The 18820-nt window shown below is 36.9% G+C and overlaps 1 protein-coding gene and 2 pseudogenes across 1 annotated transcript; all 3 read right to left on the bottom strand.

Annotated features, from left to right (window-relative positions):
* Positions 1–1286: 1286 nt before the first annotated feature.
* On the bottom strand, positions 1287–3230 carry LOC114720416 (UDP-glycosyltransferase 89A2-like; annotated as a pseudogene).
* A 1474-nt stretch (positions 3231–4704) lies between these two features.
* On the bottom strand, positions 4705–6371 carry LOC114720414 (UDP-glycosyltransferase 89A2-like). The gene has a single exon (XM_028906061.1). It carries the CDS (start codon positions 6218–6220, stop codon positions 4820–4822), a length of 1401 nt encoding a protein of 466 aa, XP_028761894.1. The 5' UTR covers positions 6221–6371; the 3' UTR covers positions 4705–4819.
* Positions 6372–7678: 1307 nt separating this feature from the next.
* On the bottom strand, positions 7679–9137 carry LOC114720419 (UDP-glycosyltransferase 89A2-like; annotated as a pseudogene).
* Between the last annotated feature and the right edge of the window lie 9683 nt (positions 9138–18820).

Genomic DNA, 18820 nt, shown 5'->3' with positions numbered 1-18820 from the left:
TTGTTTATTTGTTTTGTGTTTCTTAAAACTGAAACTTCCGAAATGTACATATTGGCAATATTTGCAAGTTGCAAGTTGCAAGGTGGCCTTAGTGTTATCAGGACCCGCATGTCCTGTCGCTAATTCAGTGCAGTGTGGCCACCAATATGCTTATTATAAATTTTAAAGCAAGTCGACATTGTTCTGAAATTGATGAACAGTGCCTCTTGTCTTGATTTTTGTGCCTCTTTTTGTTTTTTTGGCCCCTGCTTTATTTTAAAAAACCAACATGAATTAAGTCTTTATAAATGAGACTATGTTTTATAAACAAGGGTGAGTCATTAAGAAACAGTAAGGTTGTTGTCATGTGATATTGAGGTCACAGGTTCGAATCTTGAAAATAACTTCTTCCCTTACAGAGAGATCTCATGCTCCACTTGGTGGGAGCCTTGTGCATGAATCATTTTTCATTGTTTTATGCAGCATTTAACATATTCTGTCAGGAATTGGGTTTATGGGTTGAAATGTAGTGTGTGCTTGAGCAATGGGCCTATTGGCAGATGAGTAGACATTATATCCTATTCTCTCATCAAGCCCATTAAGCCAAACCCAGATTTCAAGTATATCATTTTATACTTGTGGATCCAAGGCATTTCAGAACATGACCAGTCGAGTACTGCTATCTTAAGTTTCTGGCCCCTTCATTTGAGGAGTCTGTACGAGAATGATGGTCTGGGATCTAATCCTCATCTTGCTTAGTTTTTCATTTTGGGCTTAGGCCATCTTTTATACCAAAAAATCAAAAAAGAAAGAAATACAGCTTAGATTTCTACGATTATTCTCAGACACACAAACGCAAGCGTCAACTCCTTAAAAGTTATAAGCAAAATCAAATCTGTCACCTTTTACTTGCATGAAAACTTTCATACCATTATGCTATAGGGAGTACTGGCTATTTGTATTTATGTAGTGAGTAGGTGAACATTAAAGCTTTAATAACAACTTGTTCTTGACAACGAAAACAGCTCGATCATTGCAAGTTGACACATCCATCCTCCCACAATATACAAAAATGTGGTGTTCATTTTGTTATATTGAGCCTTAATTAGCTTACTCGAAACTTGTTTTCTAGTTTTAGATATACTTAAGAGGTGTTTGAAATACAGCACTTAAAAAAAAAATATTTTCACATAAATCGAGATAATATTTTTTTTATATTTATTTCAAATATCTTAAAATCACCTTTGAAAAATTAATCCAAACATTCTCTTTCTACCTATTTAAAACACACTAGAGATTCATAAGCATCATTGTTGTGCGCCAAGTTGAGCTATGTCTTCCACAAACTCATCCAACTCTTGCCATGACTCTCTCTCCTGATTTACACTTCTATGAGCTTCATCTTTAAGTGCTTTAGCTCTTGCTTTCTCAGCACTATCTCCACTCATTGATCTTGCTACTATCTGACCCAAATCGTCCGGGTTGGGTACTAAATCCGCTCCTTCACACTCTCACAGCAATGCCCTTATCCTCCACCAATAGCTTGGCGTTGATGAACTGGTCAGCTTCCATAGGCCACCCCAGAATCATAACTCCTGCCACTATGGCTTCTAATACCATGTTCCAACCACAGTGACTCAGAAACCCGCCGACCGCTCTGTGACTCAGTATTGCTACTTGTGGCGCCCAACCCTTTATCACAAAGCCCCGATCTTTTACCCGATCCTCAAATCCCTTTGGGACTAACTCGTATCCTTCCTCCGTTTGTTGGGTCGTGCCGGGTTTAACAACCCATACGAATCGGGTCTCTGATACTTCCAACCCGAATGCCAAAGCCTCCATTTGTTCTCTCTTGGGCACCTTTTGACTCCCGAAGCACACATACATCACAGAACCGTCAAGGCAGCCGTCGAGCCAGCTAAGTACGTGGGAGTTCGTCTCACTATTCGCCAACCCGCCAAAAATAACGGGTTAGGTTTGGCTAAAAGCCAACCCGCCAGTAAACGAATCTTTCTAACCAGTACCGTCAGGCCGCTGCGGGTTAGCCCGCCAACCCGCGGGCTAACCCGCATATTTTTTTTTTAAAAATTTTTTTTAAAAATTATTATAATTGTATTATTATATATGATATTATATCTAAAAAATTAAAAAAAAATACCTATATAATTTATTTGGTATTTCCAATCAAATATTTCAAGAAAAAAATAAAAATATCATTATATTTTTTTAAATATTGAATAAAAAATAATATTAAAAGATTAAAAAATTAAAAAAAAAAGAAGTAAATAATTGTTGGCGGGTTGGCTTTTCAAACGACGCTTTTCAACCCGACCTATATGGGTTGAACCCGTCACGGGCCAACCCGCAACCCGCAGGTTGGCCCGTATTACCACCTCTACTATTCGGGTTGTCCCAACCTCCGCCATTGTAGGTTCCGAGGAGGCTCAAGGGGCCCATCGCGAAAACCCGTCGGTGGCCCAATGTCGTTCTTAAATAATCCAAATAGGGACCTTCCAGATCTTGGAAGCTATTGAAAACGCAACCCCAACTCGCCGGATTCGCCAAGTAACCCTCCTTTTTGATCTCGGAGTCAGGATCTGATTCCTTGTATTTCAGAACAGTAGTAGAAAGATGCTCCTTTTTAAAAGACGGTGCTCTGGGGATCTCGGAGAACTCGACCACCCTCCGATCTCTAATGCTGTCAATATTCTGCCAACAGATGTTGTTAATGGAGGCGAAGAGCGCCCCAGAAGAGTAGAAAATAATCCTCGGAATGCCCAGATGGCGGGAAATCCTGAGGGTCCAGCCGAGGAAGAAGTCGGAGATGATGGCCACTGGAGTTGAAGGGTGCGAGTTGAACCACTGGATAATTGGGTCCTGAAGCTTGGAGAGAGCATTGATCATGGTGTAATTTCCGGCAGTGCCAAGCTCTCTGACGTTTTCGACGCCAGGAGGGATTTTGGGGTGTGAAGGGAAGGGAAGGATAAGGGTATGAACGGCGACGGGTTGGGCACGGAGGAGAGACTGGAGGAGGGAGAGGTTTTTGGGAGTGACGATGAGGGTGATGGATAAACCTCGAAGAGCAAGCCGGCGGTTGAAATGGAGGAGCGGGAGGATGTGGCCTTGTGCTGGGGAAGGAAATATGAGAATGTGAGTTTTAGACATGGCTTCTCAAGGCCGGCGATGGGAGAAATATTGACGGAGCCGGCGGAAAATGCAGAGTTGAAGGCAGAACTGAGCTGAAGAACTGGGAATAGGAATGAGAATTGAAAGCTTGATTGGACGTCACTTAGCTAGAGAATCTATTTCCATCACTGATTGTGCTGTACAAAGCACTCAAATTTTAAAAAACAAATTAAGAGCTGATGAGAATTTGAGATATATGACTAGGAATAGGTAGAAGTATAGAACTTGATACTGTCGTGGCAGCTACAACGTGAGTTCCTTTCTTTGTATTTGAATTTGGTATCAGATTCAGCTACGCTACTCCGCCTTTCTTCTTCTTTACCCCTTTCATTACTATTAAATTAAGTTTTGGCCACAAAAAAAATACTATTAAATTAAATTTTATTATTTCAGATTTAACACATTATAAAAATATTATTATAATATTATTTTAAAAGTACACAGATCAATTTATATTACTGAAATCTGATCTACATAGTTGATAGTTATAGTAAAAAAAAAAAAACAAGGTAAAAAAAATCTGCCTTAAAATAATAATAATAATATAATAATATGAACTTACTACATGATCTATGACATCCCCAGCCCTTAGCAGATCCACCACTCCTTTGGCCTTTCTCTAGCTCACTGGCCATTCAAGTTTCCGAGCATGTATGCGCCACACTGCCATTTACGCTCCTCAAGTCAGCAGTCTCTTGCGTATATCTGGTTCCCCCAAACCACCCCCCCCCCCACAAAAAAAAAAAAAAAAAACTTCTCCCAGCCTAATCCCAAAAAAGACAAAATATAAACAAACAAAACAAAGCTAAACAGAAAGCCTCACCAGCATAATGATGTCGCATTTCTATGAGAAGATAAGACGCAATGCTCATCTCACCCACAAAATAACTTACTTATTCATGCTCGTGATCCGGTGCCTTAAAATACTTTCTTAAGTGGGTCCAACATACTAGGATTCATAGTATTTTTTTTTTTTCTTAAATGCACTCAGCGTCATCTTACAATATATTGTAATTCTATTTTGCTCTAAAATATTTCTTAAGAGTGATTGTAACTTCATTGTTGGGCCCCCCTAAAAGTTCATTATCCCAGCTTTTTAGTACTTCTACAAAGCATTTAAGATGACTATTGGAAAGAATTCAAAATGATTATTAAAAAGTGTTAGAGATGGGTATTAACAAATAACAATATTTTATCCGTTATTTATTATAAGATCTAATTTTTTAAATAAGTTTATCTCTTTTTATAAGATCCTTTTTGAGTTTGTCTGAATATTTAATATAGTATTACCTATTTCACCCCTAATTTAATGTATTTAATACATTTTCTTTTTTCATTTATCTCATTACTATTCTCTCATATTTATTCATTTATATATAGGGATATATTGAAAAACAAAACTACATTTGCTACTTATTAATTGTTTTTAATTAATTTTAACTGTTTTTTTAAATCACGTAATTTAATTAAAAAGATCTTATAATAAGAGATGGAGTAAAACAAAAGATGGGTACTGAAAATATGAAGCAAACAAAATACTTGAGAATGCAAAAATATTTTAATATTTTTAGGACACTTCAAATTTCAAAAATACTTCTAGATACTAATCTAACCGAACCACATTTATGTTTCAAATGCATTGAGTAGGTAATCATCATCGTGCATTGAGCTGAGTTAATGCTTCCACTAACTGGTCCAACTCCTTCCCCGACCTCCCCTCCTCACTTACGCTCCTGTGAGCTTTCTCCCTCAGTGCTTTTGTCCTTTCTTTTTCAGCACTATCTGCACCCATGGATCTTGCTACTATCCGACCCAATTCCCCCGGGTCGGGTACTGAGTCCGCTCCTTCGCACACTCTTACCGCCACGCCCTTGTCATCCACCATCAGCTTGGCGTTCACGAACTGGTCAGCCTCCATAGGCCACCCCAGAATCATGACTCCGGCTACTATGGCCTCCGACAGCGAGTTCCACCCACAGTGACTCAGAAACCCGCCGACGGCTCTGTGATTCAGTATAGCCACTTGGGGCACCCAACTTCCTATCACGAAGCCCCGCCCTGAGACCCGATCCTCAAACCCCTCTGGCACAACGCCGTACCCTTCTTCCACTTGTTGTGGCGTGCCGGATTTTACCACCCATATGAATCGGGTATTGGATCGTTCCAACCCGGCTGCTAAGGCTGCCATTTGTTCTCGTTTCAGAAACTTTTGACTCCCGAAGCACACATACAACACAGACCCATCCGGGCAGCCGTCGAGCCAGTTGAACAAATCGGAATGTTCATCTGGGTACTGGTTAGCTTGATCGCCGCCGCTGTCGGGTCCAATCAAGCTCAATGGACCTACCACAAAGACCCGAGGGTGCTTCAATGTTGTTCTCAAATATTCCAAATACTCACCCTCAAGATCTCGGAAGCTGTTGAAAATACAACCCCAGCTCACGATATTCTCAAGAGAACTCTCCTTGACGAACTCTGAATCAGGATCGGATTCCCTGTAATTTCGAACTATAGAAGGAAGATGCTCCTCCTTAAACGACGGCGCTCCGGGAAAATCCGAGAACTCTATTACTCTCTGACCCCGTACAGCCTGCGTGTTTCGCCAGCAAAAGTTGATAATTAAGGCCAACAGAGCACTCCCTGGGTAAAACGCAATTCTGGGAATTCCCAAATGAACGGAAAGTTTGAGAGTCCAGCCGAGGAAGAAGTCAGATATAATGGCCACCGGCGGTGAAGGGTGGGACCTGAACCACTGGATAATTGGGTCTTGAAGCTTGGAGAGAGCGTTGATCATGGAGTAATTTCCGGCATTCCCAAGCTCCCTGACGTTTTCGACGCCAGGAGGGATTTTGGGGTGTGAAGGGAAGGGAAGGATAAGAGTGTGAACGGCGACGGGGTGAAGACGAAGGAGAGGGTGGAGGAGGGAGAGGTTTTTAGGGGTGACGATGAGGGTGATGGATAAACCTCGAAGAGCAAGCTGGTGGCTGAGATCGAGGAGGGCGAGGATGTGGCCTTGTGCTGGGTAGGGGAATATGAGTACGTGAGATTTCGACATGGGTGCCCAAGCTGACGATCGGAGATATCTCGGCCGAGCAGTCGGAGGAGGATGCAGAGGTGAAAGCGGAACGCAGACGCTTGGCTGTTGACCAAAAGGAAGATGAGTAAAAGACTCAATTATTCACTTGCTGTATTTTTCATCAGTCGATGTCTATCCAATAAAGCTATGATTCTGGGGTGCTCTTTGTCCGTCTTGATTGGGCTTTGACCAATCACTCGATTCTTTTCCTAGCAATTTAAGGGCTAATGAGAATTTGGGAAAAATTAATTAATACCTCAGTTTCTTTCTTTGCATTTTATTCTTAATATGACAATTATTTTGCTAATTTGAGTGCATTAGAAAAATTTGTTAAAATAGTTATTTATAATAAATAAGTATTACCTTTGATCTTAAATATAAGACTTAGTTGAGTAATTTGAGTAGGTTAAGAAAATAAGTTAAGTTAGTTATTTATAATAAATATGTATTGTCTTTCTTAAAATATCCTTACTAATCAAGTTTATGGATTAGAGTTATCATTATTAGAAGGATTACTCTAAAAAAATAAATAAATTTAAGAGACAAAATAAATAAATGTCTTATAGTTATTATCAAAATAAAAATCAAATGAGATCTTATATTAAGGATTAACGTATATTGTCCTTCTTAAAATATTTTACTATTCACATTTGAATTAACTAGAATTATTATTTGACAGAACATTTAACAAATATAATCATTATAAAAACTATTTTTTTAAAAAAAGTAAAATACAAGCGGATTGAAGTGTCATGATATTCATATCGCCAGTAAAATCGGGACAGAAGGAAGATGCTCCTAAAACGACGACGTTTCGTCAGTTTTGAACGTGGCTATACGACAGCCGCACATGAAGATAAGATTGGCACGCATCTTTTTTTGCTTTTGTTTCTGTACTAATATAGCCCCGTCAAGCGTAAACCAGTCAACGTCAACATTTTTCTCGTTGGCGAGCAATGGCATATTCTATATTTTTTTCAACCTGTTTAAAATATTTTATAAGTAATTTTTTGAGTATAATTTATGAAATATAAGATAAAGTAAGTAAGAAGAATTTTATCTCCTATAAAACTTCCTTAAAATACTTATATAAGTTATGTCAAACAAACATTTATATAATTGTTTAAAATTTAGTTAGATCAACGCGTATCAATTATTTATGTAATCAATTCTCAATTATATTTTCATTTGAAAATTACCTTTTTCGGTGTACATGTATACGACTTATGAGTTTAAAAAAAAAAAACACTAACAATAACAACAATATTTGCATGGGATAATTTTCTTCATTAAAAAACGATATAATGCCCGCAGGTCAGTGTCGGTGAGCATAAAGAACAACGTAAATTCATTCTAAAATATTAAAGGGATTTATAAAATCAAAATTATATTATTCATTAATAATAGAAATATTCAACGTCGTTTCTTTCAAAACATATTTTTATTATTTTTTCCTATATTAATCAAATTTCGAGCCTACTTGATTCGAGTGACATCTAATTGAGTCAGTGATTCCACAAGGTCATCAAATTCTTTCGACGACCTTCCTTCGCTGCTCACACATTTTTGGGCTTCACGTCGGAGTTGCTTTGCTCTTTCCTTTTCCGGCCTATCCACACCTATTGACATCCTTATAACCTGACCCAAGTTATCCGGGTCGGGCACCGAGTCCGCTCCCTCACATACTCTCACTGCAACGCCCTTATCCTCCACCAATAGCTTTGCATTCACGAACTGGTCGGCATCCATAGGCCACCCCAGAATCATAACTCCTGCCACTATTGCCTCCAATACCGAGTTCCATCCACAATGACTCAGAAACCCGGCAACCGCTCTGTGACTCAGTATTGCCACCTGGGGCGCCCAACCTTTATCACGAAGCCCCGGCCCTTTACTCGATCCTCGAACCCGTCTGGCACCACGCCGTGTCCTTCCTCCATTTGTTGGGTCGTTCCGGGTTTCACGACCCATATAAATCGGGCCTCCGATCTTTCCAACCCGGATGCCAGAGCCTCCATTTGTTCTCTCTTGAGCAACTTCTGACTCCCGAAGCACACGTACAACACAGAACCATCAGGGCAGCCATTGAGCCAGTTGAGTACATCAGAGTTGGCCTCATTATTCGGGTTGCCCCGACCTGCGCCATTGTCAGGTCCGAGCAAGCTCAACGGCCCCACTGCGAAAACCCGTCGGTGCCCCAGCGTCTTCCTTAAATAATCCAAATACGGGCCTTCGAGATCATGGAAGCTATTGAAGACGCAACCCCAACTCGCCATATTTGATAAGTAACCCTCCTTTACGATCTCCCAATCAGGTTCCGATTCCTTGTATTTCAGAAACATGGCAGGAAGATGTTCATGCTTAAACAACGGTGCCCCGGGGATATCAGAGAACTCCACCACCCTCCGATCTCTAATGTCTTCGATATTCTTCCAACAGATGTTAGTAATGGAGGTCAAGAGCGCACCAGAAGAGTAGAAAGCAATCCTCGGAATTCCCAGATGGCGGGAAATCCTGAGGGTCCAGCCGAGGAAGAAGTCGGAGATGATGGCCACAGGTGGTGAAGGGTGGGACTTGAACCACTGGATGATCGGGTCTTGAAGCTTGGAGAGAGCAGCGACGACGGGTGAGTTTCCCAGTTGGCCGAGATCTTGGACGTTTTCGACGCCGCGAGGGAGAGTGGGGTGAGAAGGGAAAGGAAGAAGAAGGGTCTGAATGGTGGTGGGGTGGGTGGAGAGAAGAGGGTGGAGGGTAGGGAGGTTCTTGGGGGTGACGATGATGGTGATAGGGAAGGCTCTGAGAGCTAGCTGGTGGGTGAAGTCGAGAAGAGGAAGAAGATGACCTTGGGCAGGGTATGGAAAAACCAGGATGTGAGGCTTGGCCATGGCTGCTTGGCACGCAGACCAAATAGAGAAACAGAGAAGCCTTCAAGCGCAGAAAGAAAGAAGACCACGAAGAAAAACTGAGTGATGGTGTGATAACGTGTGATAGTGAATTTTTAGGTCCCAAAACAATTAATTGCAATTAAAATTTGAAATTTATGTAATCCATATATATATATATGAACACTAAGAAGATGATTACAGTTAACTATTCTAAAATTTATTATACCCTGTATTTATATTATATTTAACTAAATTTAAAAAGTATTTCTTTTTCAGTGTAATCTTTTGATTTTTGGTTTGGTCAGTAATAAAATATTAGTTTGATTTAACCCTCAACATAATAATAAATGTCAATAATAAAATATTAGTTTGATTTAACCTCAACATAATAATAAATGTCATTAAAAAGCGAGATTGAACATAATCTCTTAAATTAAAAAATGTAAATTTTTTTTTAGACAAAATAATCAAAACGTGTAAGCGAAAGCATTTGAATTGAAGGGAAGCGAAGGGAAGGTCATGCGCGGATTCTTTTGGACGTCGGTCATGAAAATGGATGCACCTAATTATTGGACCCCAATACTGTTGAATAATAAGTAATTATGACGATTAATACATAAGTATTTATAATTTTATTTATTTTTAATTATTTTTTATTGATTTTTCTTTTTATTAGCTTTTTTTAATCACGCATAAGACGATCTGAAAGTGTAAGAACCTAATTAAAATTCAGATAAAATTATAAGACTCTACAGAATAATTTATCAAAAAATGGAAAAAAAATTGCCCGAAATAATATGGGTGATGGTTAGAGCTTCGCGTCACCAAAATAATTACGAACCACAAAAGCTACCTTGAGAAACTAGAAGTCCAACTCCCGATGGACCAGAGCATTTAATGACTATTGGGATACTTTGGAAAACTAACTCCTAACTTTAATTATTTCCTCCTCATCATATTTTTTTTATCCTTTTTCTTATTTATTATAAGAATATGATTAAAAAATATAAATATATTTTTAATTTATTTATTATTTTTAACTAATTTTATCTGATTAGTTATTATTCATAAATTAGTTATTTGAAACTTATAAGAAGAACCAGAGTTGGGTAACATTTCATGCATAATTTTAATTTCTTCCTCTATGAGTATATTCTTCTTGTTCTTAATATAGGATTTAATTATTAGGTAAAATTTCATGCATAATTTTAATTTCTTCCTCTGAGTATATTCCTCCTGTCCTTAACATATGATTTAATTATTAAATTGATTTTTTTTGCTAAAACATAGGTATCCTCTTATTGGAGATAATCCTAATTGAGGCACTGTCAGGTACTAAATGTGAGTACTTCTCCTAACAGGGATTCGAACATTAGTTAGTCATATTGTGAAGAACTAGCCTCTTCCGCCAAACTCAACCCCTGTTGGTAGTTGTTAAATTGATTTTTGTACTAAATGGAAAACTTATTTCTCATAATTATCAATATTTTCTAAATCATCTATATTGATACTCCTTCAATTATAATCAAACAGGTAATATAAAGAAAGATATTAAAGAAGATGATTATAACGTTTTAAGAATATTGAAATATTTTTTGGTGCATTGAAAATCTTAAAGTATTTTTTTAGATGCGTTTAGCATACTAAAATATTTTTTTAGTACATTCATCATGAAAACAACAACAAAAAAACTTCAAAATACTATACGTACCTAGAAAATACTTATATAGTATTGAATGAATTACAAAATATTTTAAAATATTGGATGTACCTAAGAAAATATTTCAGGGTATTGAATATACTTTAAACCTATTTTAAAATCCTAAAAATACAAAATATTTATTTAAAGGGTACTTATCTTGTAATTCGAAATATTCGATTAAAATATTTTTGAAGATTTTGTCTATATATACAAACTTTAAATATTATAAAATTATTTATGTGTTTTTTAGTCTTAAAAAATAATCATAAGAGAAGAAGAACTATTTGGGAGGGGTAAGAAAATTAATTTTTTTTTAATTAGTCATTTAACAATCTTAAAAAAAATTTCAATGAGACCTCATGTTCTGACGAGGAATTTGTTAAAAGTGTAGGGTTGAATTGGATTTTAATATTTTAATTAGATTTAATTGGGATTCTTCCTATTTTCCTATTTAACGTATGTGGAGAATTTGATAAAATGAATATAAGGAGTTTGATGTGAGTTGTTTTTCCTTTTTTGTATATATACAAGTGTAAGTGACTTTTTTATTCATACATACTGTTACATGTGACATGGAGTTTTTTCGTTTCGCTTCTAAAAAAAGGCTATAAGCCTATAACAATAATAACAGAAATCTTTATACTTTAGCTACCCCTTCTGCTGACAAATGCACCTTCTTGATTATACTACCTCCGGTCTTAATATAAGATCCCTTTGACTTTTATTTTGATTCTAAATATAAGACCCCAATCCACTTTGTCTCTCATATTTACTCAATTTTTTCCAAGATAATCTTTCTAATAATTGTAATTCTAATTAATATACTTGATTAGTAAGGATATTTTAGGAAAGACAACTCATATTTAGGACAAATAACTAACACAACCTACTTCCTTAATCTCCTCAAACTAGTCAACTGGCTCTTATAATTATGACCGGAGGTAGTATTTTGGACAGAAGCCGGATTCAGGCTTCTACCTAATTTCGATAGTTGCAAGGGATTTACAGGGTGTTTAGATAAAACCAAATCATGATTTACAGATAATTTTTAGAAAAAAAAGTAATTTTTAAAAATAGATTTTAGAAGAATAAATTTTGTGAAAAATTAATTTTAATAAGATAAAAGTATTTGGATAATTGTTATCAGAAACACTTTCATATATGTAAATTACTAAAAAAAACATATGTTAATATGATAATTACATAAAAGATAGATTTTATAATATATTTTTATTTGAAGTAATAAATTTGTTAATAATATATTTTTTGCCAATATAATAAATAATATAATTAATAAATAATTAATGTGTATATGTATTTATAAAATATAAGATTAAATATGTTTTTAGAAAAATGATTATTTTTTTGCCAATTGAAAAATATTATTTTTCTTAAATATTTTAAACATGAAATCGCATAACATTTTTTTATAGCTAGTTTTTTTTAACAACATACTACTTTTAATTTTTAATATAAGAGTTATTTTGAAATTTAATTTGATTCTAAATATAAAACCCTAACCTATTTTGTTTTTCATATTTATCTATTTTATTTTAAAATAGTTCTTGTAGTAGTTACACATGTTAAATATTTCATCAAATGGTACTTCTATAAAGCCTGTTTGGATACTATCCCAAACCATGGTTTGGAGCCATAGTTTGGGTGAAAAAGTTGCCAAACAAGAGGCAAAACTAACAAATCATGGTTTTGGACTCAAAACAATAATTTTAGAAAAAGTAAATTTATTCTGCTTCTGGCTCAAATTGGAGAGTATGATTATACCTATCAGAGTAGATCTCAGCCATAATATGACTTTAACACCCTTCAATTATTTTTTTATAAACATATTTAATCTTATATTTTATAAATATATATATACACATATTAATTAATTATTAATTACATTATCTTATATGTTATTAATTATGTTGGTAAAAAATATATTATTAAAAATTTTATTCTTCAAATTAAAATATATTATAAAATCCATCTTTTATATAATTATCATATTAATTTATGTCTTTTTTTAGTAACTAGCACATATAAAAGGTGCTTCTGATAACAGCTATCTAAACACTCTCATTTTATTAGAATACTTTTTCACAAAACCTATTCTTCACAAAATCTATTTTCCCAATAATCTATTCTCCAGAAGCTATTCTCCAAACTATGGTTTTTATCCAAACACCCCCTATTAGAAAGAGTATTTTAGAAAAAATAATATCTATTTATTACAAATAACTAACTTAACTAATTTTCTTAATCTACTCAAATTAGTTAACTAACTTTTATATTAAAGACTAGAGGTAGTATTACAATGTAAAAAAAAAGGACCACATTTTCCAAAAGCAACTTGTTTTTGCTTTTCATAAAACCATGGTTTGGGTGGGTCAAACCATGGTTTTGGAGCCAAACCATGGTTTCATAAAAATGTGGGGTGTTTGGCAATCTAAATTCTAAAACCATGGTTTGAGCTCTAAAAGTGACTTTGGCAAGGCGTCCGCATTCAGTGCTCATCACCTGATGAGCAATCTGGGCCGTCCAGATTTAATATTTTTAAGTAATTATTTAAAAATAGAAAAAATTATATTTTTAAAGAATGATAGTTAAGAGATTATCTTTATTTTTATCCTATACCTATTAAAATAATTATTTTTAAAAAAATAAAAATAAAAATAAATTTGGACCGTCCAGATCTGATGAGTATTGGGTGCTCATCAAAACTGATGAGCATCCAATGCAAATCCCTTTGACAAGGCTGCCAAACACTCCCTAATATTATACATATGTCAACATGTTGGGTCTATTTGGAGCTAGGTAATCATATGAGGCCTGTTATTCCGAATAAAATTGGTCTGTATTATGGGCCCATAGGTCTTTTTCTAAGCCCAGAAAATAGCAACAGATTGGTCATAATCAGGATATCTCACGTTTGCAAAAACACATGATGTGACTAGCAGGATTGGGTTAGCAGAAAGGGTTTCTTCCTCATAACATGACGAATCAATGTGCAAATTGCTGTTGCGAAAGGTGTCCACATTTAGCTCCCTACAGTGTCTCGAATTGAATTGCCTTTAATCTAGTTGGAGGATACATATGCCTAGGGAAAAAAAAAAGCACATGATGTGGACCAATGAGGTTGAGTCTAGAGAAAGGAGCTTGTCCCTCACAACACAAAAAACTAAGGTTTGAATTTTCACTAAGAAAAGTGTTCATATTTAATACCCAACAGTATCTCAAATAATATTACTTTTTTTTTTATATATAAGAAAGAGGGCCTAGCCCATCAACTCAGAGAATACAAAGGTGGGGATAGAGATCCCAAACTATCTTCATGAATAAGGGTCCACAGTGCATCTGGGACCGTATCTAAGAAAGTAAACCCATGCATGCTGTTAAGGCCTCTTTTTGCAATCTGATCATCAACTCTATTTGCCTCTCTCGGTACATATTGCACCTGCAATTTCCAATTCTTCCCTCTCATGTCCCTTGCCAAATTCTAGATTGAGGAGGCACTTGACAGATTATAACTAGGCTTGTTAACTCTATCAGCTAGCTCTTTCGAATTAGATTCCAAGATGATCTGGCGGAAGCCTAAATCCCATGCTGTCTTCATCCCCATTAGAATAGCCCATTCCTCAACTTCAATAGCAGAACAGATGCCCAAATTTTTTGAGAAACTTGCAATCCAGTCACTGTTGCTATTCCTCAAGACCCCTCCACAGGCAGCTTTGTTAGAAGGCACATGAACCGATCTGTCAAAATTACATTTTATCCACCCCTCGTTAGGTTTTCTCCATTTGACAATTATGGGCTCAGTCGTAATAGTGCTATCAGAGTTAAAGTCATGAAAGATGTAGTTCCTATAGGAATTGAGAATCACGTTGTCCAGGTTCTCAGGTTTAAGGAAACCTATTTGAAAGATGTGTAAATTGCGCCAGTTCCACAATTTCCACATGGTCACTTCCCATAGCTGCGACCAAGGGACTTCACTATTAAATCCAATGCTCTCCTTTAAATTGAAGTTAACCCAATCTGAGAGGCTTTTGGAAAAGAAATGAAGTTGCCATTTAGGGTGCACCAATTTTTCCCAAAGTCCTCTGGTATATCTACAGTCTCTCATAATATGTAGAATATCTTCCACTTGATTAGCACACCATAAGCATAAGGGGTTTGTTGAGTTCCATTTGCAACGTCTCTCATTAGTAGGGAGCCTGTCTTGTGCCATAAGCCATAAGAAAACTCTAACTCTTTCTACTCCTTTCCATTTCCATATGGCATTGAAGTTTATCTGGGATGAGGATGAACCCATAGTTTCAAACATCCAGTAGGCATCTTTTAATTTAAATCAACCAGTGTTGTTTCCTCTCCATGCTATTAAATCACTTCCAAGCGTCTCATGTGGAGGGCATTTGGCAACAATAATATTAATAGCTGTAGGAGTAAGAAATGTGCTCAACTGATTATAATCCCATTGTCCATTTGAGCTCCACTTAGCAACAACTGACGTGAGTTCATTCGTTGCCAAGGTTCTCGTGCAAGCATCTTTCAAATAATACTTTGGCTTCAACCAAGCATCAATAAAGAAGTTAACCGTTTGCCCATTACGCACTTGCCAGCAGATCCCATCCTCAATAATTTCTTATTGTTGGCATAGAAATTTCTAGAGTATTGAATCACTAGCTCTGGGGATCCATTTTGCCTCCTCTCTTATCTGAATATACTTCTATTGGAGAACTTCGATCCAAAGCTTGTTATTTTCATGCTTCAATTGCCAAGCTAATTTGGCTCCATAGGCTTTGTTCATTGACGCTAGCTTTTGGAACCTTAGTCCTCCCACATTCTTTGGTTGGCAAAGCTTGTCCTAACCAATAAGATGCCATTTTCTTTCCTGTAGATCACTCCATATGAAACGTCTTTGGAGTCTCTCAACCTCATCACAGATGGCCACTAGTAACTTGGCTACTTGCATTGTGTACAGAGAGATAGTACTTAGAACTGATCTAGCTAGAGTGATGCGGCCTGCTAGAGATAGGCAATTAGTCTTCTATTTCGCCAGTTTCTATTGGACCTTCTCCACTATGTACTTAAATTTCTCCTTTTTCCTCCTTGTTCTTGCAATCGATACCCCAAGATAAGTACCAATATCAGCGGCATTCTTCATCCCCGTAATATTCCTCATTTCAATTATTTGGGATGGTTTGACATTATGAGAAAAGAAAATGGATGACTTTCCTAGATTTATTTTTTCCCCTGAGGTAGCACAAAAGGATTATAGACAATCAAGCATGCAATGAGCTTGCTAGTTCGTAGCCTCTCCAAATAGTAACAGATCATCTGCAAACATCAAGTGTGAAATATAAGGGCCCTTTTTAGTAACCCCTATAGGCTACCAACTCCCATCTTGCACCATATCAAAAATTAAATGGGATAATCAGTCCATACAAAGCACAAAAATATAGGGTGATATCGGGTCACCCTGTCTCAGTCCTTTCTGAGTAGAAAAGAATTTTGTTTGAGTACCATTCCAGATTACATTGACAGAGACAGTAGTGATACATTCCATTAGCAGATCACAAAAACACCCTTCAAATCCAGCAAGAATTAAGGTTTCATGAATGAATTTCCAAGATAAGCAATCATAAACCTTTTTGAGGTCAATGTTCATAGCCACCCGTCCTCTACGCCCCCTAGCCTTATCCACTTGATGAATTATTTCTTGGCCAATAATAATATTATCCTGGATATGACATCTAGGAATGAAACTCGCTTGGAAAGGGGAAATGACACTGTCTAACATGCTTTTGAGCCTACAAGTCAAAATTTTTGTTATACATTTGTAGTGCACCGTACACAGAGAAATTGATCTAAAATGAGAAATAGTCTCAGGTCTATCACATTTGGGGATCAAAGCAATGAGAGTCTGGTTAGCTTCAGCGATAGAACTTGACCCTTCAAAGAAATTTTTAACAAAGCTACACACTCCCTTTCCTACAGTTTTCCAATTAGATTGAAAGAAAATAGGAGGAAACCCATCCATTCCAGGGGCTTTATAAGGGCCCATCATAAAAATAGCCTTTTTAATTTCTTCATCACTAGGAACAAAGGCCAGATTAGAATAATTAAAATCATCCAAGTAGGGAAAGATAATAGATGTATTAAGGAATGATAGAACCCGGTTATCCTCTGAAAAAAGCTCTTTGAAAAAGCCAATCACCAAAGATTTGAGCTCATTCTCATTCAAAATCCAAACATTGTTAGCATCTTTCAAAGTTGCAATCTGATTCCGCCTTCTTCTGAAAGTAGTCTTCAAGTGATAAAAGCACGTATCTCGGTCACCCTTGTTCACCCACTCCCCATGAGATTTCTGGAACCATTTTAGCTCCTCCTGTCGCAGCACCTCTTCTAATTCATTCTGCAGAATTATCTCAAGCTCTTGCAGGAAATCAGAGTTCGCATAAGCTAGAGATTTTTGAATTCCTTGGAGACGAGCCATAATTTGCTTCTTCTTCTTTTCCACCATTCCAAAAACTTCTCTATTCCAAATCTTCATAGTCTGTGAAAACTTATAAAGGTTTTCTTCCAAATCCTCTTCGTTACTCCATTCTTTCCCCAGAAAGGACTCGAATTCTTTGTGCATTAGCCACATCGCCTCAAACCGGAAAGGACGAGGAGCATGCTGCTGGTTCTGGCTTTTATGAAAAGACACCAAAAGAGGATTGTGATATGAAAACTTGGTTCTTGGCAAGACCTGTACCCCTACTTGTGCGAATTCCAGGAGAAAAGGAGAGTTTTTGAGTCCTCTGTCCAAACACTAGAAGAAGCGTCTATATCCATTGATAATTGGGCCTTTCCAAGTAAACCGTGGGCCCACTGCTCCAAGGTCCGTTAAATTACAGTTATCCATCTGATTTTTGAACCAATTCGTTCTGGCCTGAGTGGCCCTAACACCATCAATTCTTTCATCACCGGTGAGAATGTCATTAAAATCCCCATAAACCATCCAAGCATCTGAAATATTAAAGGACATCAACTTTAATTTATGCTAGAGAATGTGCTGAAAATTCGAGTGAGGAATTGCATAAACTACAATGAGTAGGATTTTCTTCTGGTCTTCCTCCCACTCAAAATGAAAAAATTGCCTATCTTGTTTGATGATTTTTATTCTGCTACAGTCCTCCTTCCACATTGCAACTAAGCGACCTAATCTTCCCTCACTGGGAATAATAACTATTTTATTAAAGCCCAACCCTTTGAGCTTTTCAAGTTTCCTCAGATCATCACATCGGGTTTCAGCCATGACAATAAGATCGGGCTTGTATCGATTAACTAAGACTTTCATATTAGGTAGAAGGTCCTTACCACAAGCACCTCTACAATTCCAGTATATAAATTTATCCATTAAAAAATGGGAAAAAAAAAGAAAAAAAATGTTGGGGTAACCCTAGGCTTATTCTAATTGGGTCTCAGGGACAAAGGAGCCCATACTCTCAACGGTCCCAGAAGCAACAACCTCCATTGGGCTTTCCAGTCTGTTCTCCCCATTCGGTGTGGCCTCTAGAAGCATCTCGACACGGTCTTCCAATAACGCATCCCCTGGATCCATTTCTTCAACAGGGACCTCCTTGATGGGCTATGAATAGTGGGCAATTGACCCAGCTTCATCTATCCCTCCGGGAGGGAGAGTTGGGCCTGTAAGAAGAAGCAGCCCATTTTCGTTGGTGTTCTTATATGGCCTCTAAGTAGTCACAACCCCCTGGTTCTCCAGTGTTATCCCTTCTCCCTCCTCACGTGCTCTCTTGTTTGCTTGTTTTGTCTCATTTTAGGCTTCTACTTTTTTCAATCCCAACCCCCTTTCTCCACTATTGCTCTCCCTTTGCGCACTAACTTATCCCTTCCCCGTACCACTCTTCCTTCCCTTCCTCTGCTTTAACATACTCTCAGCAGTCCCAAGTCGTGGTGATCCTAAGATTGTCGTTCTGTAGCACTATC

This window comes from Neltuma alba, unplaced genomic scaffold, assembly GCF_004799145.2.
Source record: "Neltuma alba isolate B1F8T4 unplaced genomic scaffold, ASM479914v2 tig00011983_pilon, whole genome shotgun sequence".
NCBI classification, from domain to species: domain Eukaryota; kingdom Viridiplantae; phylum Streptophyta; class Magnoliopsida; order Fabales; family Fabaceae; genus Neltuma; species Neltuma alba.
The sequence above is the reverse complement of the archived record's forward strand: the minus strand, read 5'-3'. Positions and strand labels throughout refer to the sequence as shown.

What these genes read in the sequence shown, in the direction of transcription:
- LOC114720414 (XM_028906061.1), bottom strand. Translation starts at nt 6,220, where the DNA reads ATGTCGAAATCTCACGTACTCATATTCCCCTACCCAGCACAAGGCCAC.